Raw genomic sequence first — 7,570 nt, forward strand, 5'->3', positions numbered from 1 at the left:
TGCTGGCAGCAGGGATGGTGCACAGGGTGCTGGAGGCCCACCAAGCCCAAGCCTCCCCGATCGCATCGGCTTCCAGTACCCTTTGCACTGTTGCGCTTTTTGTAGAAAACTGAAACACCTCGGATGGGCTTTACCTTGCTATGTAACAAAGTCATTTAAAGCAAAATATGCCACCAAGCATGTAAATAGCAACACCATAAAGTGGTGCAAAAGGGCAATTAAGCCGCTTTAAAGGCCAATTTTGTTGTGTACAAAGGGGCCCATAGGCTACACAATTGTGATTGTTTTCCATTAAAAAAGTAGAAAGTTCCTTGGGGAAGGTGTGGGTAGTGGCAGCACTGATTTATCTTCAGCTTTTACTGCTCTTGCAAATATTGGCAAAATTTTCATTCAATTAAACAGGAACATGATTGACCCCTTTATCTGTGAAATTAAGCAGCTGTGTTTATGGAATTGGGTAAATTGGGTTAGTGAACCAGATTTGCTTTTGCACAAGTATGAAGTTAAGTGTTGTTTCATCCTTCTCTTTTTCCAAGTTATCGATATTTGCTTAAAAGCTAGAACTCCAGTTCATTTTGATGGATGCCAGTGTTTGTGACTGAACATTTTCACTTTAAGGCATTTGCTAGTGATGGAGCTGTTTCTCTAGAAACTCTGATTTCCCAGCAGCACCACCTGTTAAGTGCATTGTATTAAATTTGCATTAACAGGTTACCATGGGCAATTGTCAAAACAGTAGTTATTAGTAGGGGGTGAGGTGAATCACCTGTAGAGAAAAGCATTGTTCGTTGAGTAGATTAGGAGAAAAGGAAAAGAGTTGTAAACATTTTGATATGTATACCGTATCTAGGCAACAATGTAGCATTTCACAATGTACTTCAATGTCAGGAAATTCTGAAAGATTCCCTCCCCTCTCCCCCTACAGAAGCCTTGGACCAAATTCACCTTTGGTGTAACTAATTTGTTTGTTAGCAATGGATTTGATACAGTGGGTCTTAGCAGCCTTGGTCCTGCAAAAGCCAATAAACATTTTTTTTTAAATTGATGTTTATTACTTAATATTCAGTGCACATTTTCACTCCACAAAGCAATCAAACAACACCAGAGTGGCTCTATGTCTTATGATAAATGTCTTGACAATTTGATTTCTGGAATTGCAATAATTAGTACAGGCTAGAAGCAAAGTTAAAAAGTTTAACAGTGTGAGTAATCAACCATTAAAGCAATTTACCTAGGCCAGTGGTTCTCAACCTTTGCAGATTCGAAGCACGCCTGGTTAGACTTAAGGCACCCATTGGGAAAAATGCCACTTGTTAGCCTTCCTCTGTTTCTTGACTATGGAAAAATAATTGAGCAATTCCTATGTTGCAAAGACCTGAGAAAGACAACAAGAGGTGAAAATGTTTTTGATAATACAGATTCCTGTTTGAAATCTCTGGGTTTATATTGTGAATCATGTGCAGGTGTTTGCACACTCAGCTGTACTTATTGCCTGGCATCCCACAGCACCCTTAAAAAGATCACACAGACCCACAAGGTGCTGCAGCATTCTGATTGAGAATTGCTAACCTAGGGAGATGGTGGATTTTCCTTCATCTTAAGTTTTTAAAATCAGGGACTGGATATCTTCCTAAAAGAGATGCTGAAATTGAAGCAGAATTTATGGGCTTCACACAACAATTACCAAATAAGACTAGGTGATCATAAGGATTATTTTCAGCCTTAGATATCTCCAGACAGTTTGCGCTTTTATAGGACCTTCTATCAGGTGCCATTAAAACTCTAAGCATTCCTGTACACGTGGGAATGGGGTAGAGAAATTAAGTGACTTGTGTAATGTCATGCTCTAAATCGAGCAGTCAGAAATAAGAATCCTGGGGTCCTGGCTTCTTGTCCAATCTTTTACCTACAATACTTAGAATAATGACTGTTTCACATGTAGATGATGGATCTGAATTTGGTCTAGTAAAAGTACAGAGAATAATAAATACTGTCACCCTAAAATTCTGTTCTTTTCTGAAGTTTCACTGTAGATATTCTGTGCAAAGTACTACTGATAAAAATGTGAAGAAAGAACACCGAAAAGTAGAATGTCAAATAAGATCTATTGCTTGATATTTGGGCATTCTTTTAAACATTTGACTGAAATATTTGCCAGTCAAACTTTATATGAATAATCTTCATGAACAAGAATAATCTTAATGTTGCATAGCGGTAATCTTAAAAGACAGGAAATAATCAGTTTAAATCCTTTGTTTTTAAAGGCAGCAATGGAGAAGCCAATTAATCAGCGATTATTTGTGACAAGAATTTTGCATGAGTTTGAAAGTGACACTTTTTTTCCAGAGATTGATTTAGAGAAATATAGACTTCTCCCAGAGTAAGTATCAAGATGCATGATAATACAATACTTCTAAATCGCTCAAAAAATTAAAGACTTCATAATTAATTGTGAATTGTTTTAAATCCTACTTAGGCTCTGATTACCTTGTAAGTTTTGAAGATTAAAATGTTTTGATGTGAAAAAAATACCAGAGATAATATGCCATATCAACATAGGAAGATAGTTTAATTCAAAATAATGAGTATACTAATGACATCCTTGTCCAATGTAATAGAACAAATTAAGATCCAGTCCTAAAGCCAAAATGTCAGATTGCTCACATGAGTAAAGTTAAATGCATAAGTGCATGCAAGAGCATGTGTAAAACATTTGCAGCACCAGAGGGATATTTTTACTGCATTTGACAGAAAAACAAGCCTTATTTGAATATGAATTTCTTAAGACAGATGCCAAAATTGAGCAGATAAGCCTACAAAGCAAAGTGGTAAATATGTTTTCTTTAGCAATATGACCCTTATTCAGGAGAGCATTTAAGTATGTGCTTAATTTTAAAGCAAGGATTTTAAGCACTTTAATTCTGAAATGGAGCTGTAAGTTCTGGCTATCAGCACCAGCCATTGCATAGGGAGCATACACAGTTTATGAACAAGTACAAATAAAACTGAAAACAATTTTGGTTCCCCAAATTCTGCTAGCCAGCATTACTCTAATGATCTGTAATACATTGTGCTGTGGCATAACAGCTGTAGTAACCACAATTAAAATCACTTCTGTAACAAAGGAGCTGTTTGCCTAACCCTACAGAGCTGTAGATTTAAACTAGAGGGCAAAAGTACTCTGTTTAAACTAAGGAGCTCTTTTAATCCCTCTTTAGGGCAGGAGATATAAACTATATACCCCACCCCATGCCTACAGGTGTTGCTACACACTAAGGATGCATGGGCAGTAGTTTAGACAACCACATTTCCTTGCTGAGAGAGCATAGCGTAAAAACAGGTCTGGGACTCGATAGGTACCTTCCTGGCTGACCCAACCCAAAGGTGTGCTGGCTCAGCTTCATGCTCATCCATATCCACCTCCACATCCACTCATTTCCACTGCTAATTGTATGGAACCATACAGGCTTCTTACAGGCCCTTTAGGAAAGCTAAAAAACGTTAATAGCACCTTCTGTCATTATGCTTTCTCCCATCTACCAGCCCTAGATTCTTGGGTAAAGCGAGCAAAAACAGCATAAGCCAAGTCTAAATATAGCCTAGGTTCTTCAGATATTGACCTAAATAACAGAAATATTACAGGCAGTCTTGATGTGAAGATTTATTTGCATATTACTGGAAGTTTCAGTTGCAGGAGGGACTACCATATTTACTCGAATTTAAGACAACCCTGAATTTAAGGCACCCCCCAATAATTAGATTCTATATATGGAAGATGTATAAATCTAATTTATAGATGTATAAAATCTATTTATCAAAGAGTTGTCTTAAATTCACCCCTCCCCCTGCCCCACTGCTGTAGCAGGGAAAGCAATGGCTGGGAGAAGATGTGTGTGGGGGGGGGGGGGGGGGGGGGTGACCCCTTGCCCTCTGCCCCACCTCCCCACTTCTTCCCTCTGCAGCTTTCCTGGCCCCTGCCACCTGCATCCCCATCCCGTCCCCACTCCCCACAGTTTCTTCCCCCACCACCACTGTTAGATGCTGCTTGGGCTCTATTCGCTCCTGGGTCCTGGAGCACAGCACATAGAAATGGAGCCTTTGCCAGGACTTGCAGCAGCAGGGTGGCTGATTGGCCAGGCAGGGAATGGCATTTCTCTGTACTCTGTGCCTGAGAGGGAATGCAGCCTGAGCCAGAGCCAAGCTGCAACCGACAGTGAGGGCAGGAGGAGGCAGAGGGATAGGCAGAAGCTGCAAGGGCAAGGAGAGGTGGGGAACTAGCAGCTGCTCTGGGTCTGACTCTGGCCCCAGCCCAGGTTCATGTCCACAGTCAGCGCTGCAGTCCTGCCCCGCTCTGTTTTGTCTGCGAATCTAAGACAGGAGGCTTTTTTCCCTGTGCTAACTGGAGGAAGCACCTTATCTTAGATTCGAGTAAATATGGTAGATCTAGGTTCTAAGTAGGACTAATTTCCTATTACCAGTTTCATCAATATTAGAAATGTTAGAAGAATTATAATCCTTAGTGAGATCTGGGTGAACATCAGTGATCTATCTATCCGCAACAAAGTCATTAGCATCTTGCCTTTTCCTATGTTGCTTCTTGAGTTTAATAGTATTTATGTTCTTTCCACCTTGCAAGTCATCCATTTATTGCCTTGAAATCTGCCAAACCTAAACCTTGTGCTAACTGTAATGGAGCATTAACAGCAGCAAATTTAGTTACACTAAGTCAGAAGGCATTTTTACTATGTCTTCATCTACAGTCCTGATCTGACACTTTGTTTTTTGGGGGGGGGGGGGGGGGGGGGTTTGCAGAAAACACAAACTCAAGCATTTTCTATGAAAAATGGTGGGCTCCACAATGGGGGGAGTGAGAGGGAATTGCTTTTTTTATATGCTCTGTTAACGTCAGTGTTTACACATACGCTTAGACCTTGTGCAAGAAAACAAACTGCAGTAAGAAATCTAAACTTTTGACCACTGCTGAGCTCAAAAAATCAATATGCAAATGCTGCTTGGTCATTTTAAGTTCAGCAACTGACCACAGAACCTGAAAGAAGAATTGCGGCACTACAATTCTTGCTTTAATGGCTCCTTTCACTTCACTTCATTGTGCAGCAGTGTGGCAGGTTTATGGCTGCACTCTTGAAATTAATGACTGCTGGTCAGTTCCACCAATAATTATACAGTTAAATAGAGTATAGTTACCTTACCATGTGGGCAGTAGAGCTAGAAAGTTCCTATGCACTTAAGCAGTTTATGTACTTAACCAATATGCAGATAACCACTGTTTGTTGTAATGTAAGTAGTAAGCAAAAACTTGGGAGCAGCATCATATGCAGTTAATCAACTTAGACACTTGCCTGATATTCATATAAGAGATTTGTTCGTCTTCCACTGAAACAGTTCCTTTATCCAGCTAATTGCATGTTTTTAAATGTTATTGGTTAGTTCATTTTTGTTCTAGTTTTTTAGGAAATTAGCTTTACTTAAATAGATACCCTTTAATCAGTTTGTGCGGAACTGTAGAGATTTAAGATGACTAATTATTTCATATTGAAGAAATTTTGCTATAACTGGATAAAAGGAGAGTTGTTTGAAAGACTGCAACATTCTTCTAGTAAAACCTGTAGGACATCTTTACATTGCACCTCTTTCTGGCGCTGAATAAATTTAAATGATCCATATCAGTATATCATCTCTGTTATAAATATATTAATAGCACTTTGCGTTTTTTTAAATTGGATTGTTTTTTCAAATGTGTGATTAATATACTTGTTGTCTTTTATTGATTTGACTCCTCCTGCCATAGTTTTTCTTGATGGAGACCTACATTAACTGCTGTCCATGTTTAGCATACACTTAGTAAAAATTAACCTGTAATCAGTAATTTCATGTTATAGCATTTTGGCTTCCTTTTGCCAGTTTTCCACCTGATTAGATGGGTTGTAGATTATTTGTAGTGATGTTTTGTTCATTTTAGGTTTGTTTTTTTTTTCCTTCTCAGATTCCCAGGTGTCCCAGCTGATGTCCAGGAGGAGAATGGCATCCATTACAAATTTGAAGTATATGAAAAAACTGTCTAGGCACAGTTATTATGAAATTCTTTATACTAATATAAATGGGCTTACATTATCCATTAAGATCACTTATACTGATTGCATAATTACTAGAGAAACTGCAAATTTTTCCTGCAGTTTTGATGAGGAATAAAACGCAGAAATATATCACCTTCTCTATATGTGGTAAATAAAAAGTAAACATTAACTATTTTAATGGACATGGGCTAAATTATTATTCTTATTGTAGAATATAGCTATTTAAAAACGTTCTTCTATATAAAAACTTCTTGGGTAGAATTATATTTTATGTAGATACCATCAGTCTAGTCCTTTTGGAAACTACAAATCGGAAAACCCTTAGACATTTCTGCCATCAGATTTTATCATAGAAAACAGTCATACTAATATATTAGATGATTTTATCCTAAGAGATACACTGTAGGTATGGGTTTTGCAAAAAAGAAATAAGGTCACTTTCAGGCCTCTTTGCTCTGAAGTTAATGGGAGCTTTACGTGAAGGAAGTGTGGATCTCAAAAGGCCAGACCCCAAACACTGAAGTCAATGGAAAGAATTCAGTGGACCTCGGACAGAATTAAGGCTTTAGTGAAGACATTTGTGTTTTTTACTTTAGTTCCAAGTAGTGTGTACGTTCCTTCAAGTTTACTAGGAAGCATGCTGAGAACTCATGCTTACTGGGTTCAGGCATGAATTTTTGAGACTCCTGTTTTCCAAGTTTACAAACAAATGTGTAAGATAGGTAAATGTTCCCTAGAAGAACAGCACTGACAGGTTTTGAGTATGAAAAGAATAGTTGTATTCAACAAATGACAGGATTGGCAACTGATCCATAAACTGATTTGCATCCAGTATCATTGTATTGGAAATTCTAGTATAAAATGCATTAGGAAGAGCTAGATTCTTTTTGCTGTTTTTAAACTTCCAGACATTTCTTGGTGACAGAGGTGGCATCAATCCTCATCTGTGACCAGTGATAATGTCTTCAGTTTACTATTATTATGAATTCCCTGTTAATGTTTATAGAAGCGGTGGCCATATAAACATAAAATGAGGAAATATGACACACAGATTATATATAGATTATATATATTAGATTATATATAAATTCCACAAATATATAAACCCATTCTTTTCATTGTTTTGGTTTATATAATCACCAGCATTTCAGTAAATAACAGTCTTGTTTTGTGTATTTGGGTATAATTTGCATAAACTGGACGCATCATGGCTGCATTACACTCTTCCTTTAGGCTAGGGACAGACATTCAAAAAGCCTGAGCCTGAATTGACTCAATCTTTGCAGGTTAGTCTAACCTGGCTAGGCTAAGCCAGTTTGTAACTGAATAGACATCCCAGAAATACAGGCACATGCCTGCAGTGGCTCAGGCTAGAAGCCAGGGGGTACTAGAGCAGCCCTCCCTTCCCTTCAGAAGTGCTGAGCAGAAGGGGGTGTGGCCTTGGCAGAGTGCTCTGATTAGGGAGGGGTCTCCCC

General features: G+C 38.4%; 2 protein-coding genes across 2 annotated transcripts in view; one reads left to right on the forward strand and one right to left on the reverse strand.

Moving 5' to 3' along the window:
* DHFR (dihydrofolate reductase) overlaps window positions 1–6,264 on the forward strand; it is a 39,369-nt gene extending 33,105 nt beyond the window's left edge. Inside the window, exons 5-6 of the mRNA XM_025214760.1 lie at window positions 2,265–2,380; window positions 6,005–6,264. Of these exons, the coding sequence (XP_025070545.1) occupies window positions 2,265–2,380; window positions 6,005–6,083 (195 nt within the window). The 3' untranslated portion in view covers window positions 6,084–6,264. The remainder of the gene's footprint in view (window positions 1–2,264; window positions 2,381–6,004) is intronic.
* Window positions 1,074–7,570, reverse strand: part of FAM151B (family with sequence similarity 151 member B) — a 102,672-nt gene continuing 96,175 nt past the window's right edge. Inside the window, exon 7 of the mRNA XM_025214759.1 lies at window positions 1,074–1,375. Within this exon, the coding sequence (XP_025070544.1) occupies window positions 1,314–1,375 (62 nt within the window). The 3' untranslated portion in view covers window positions 1,074–1,313. The remainder of the gene's footprint in view (window positions 1,376–7,570) is intronic.

The sequence above is a fragment of the Alligator sinensis genome, unplaced genomic scaffold (genome assembly GCF_000455745.1).
Source record: "Alligator sinensis unplaced genomic scaffold, ASM45574v1 scaffold541_1, whole genome shotgun sequence".
In the NCBI taxonomy this organism is placed as follows: Eukaryota; Metazoa; Chordata; order Crocodylia; family Alligatoridae; genus Alligator; species Alligator sinensis.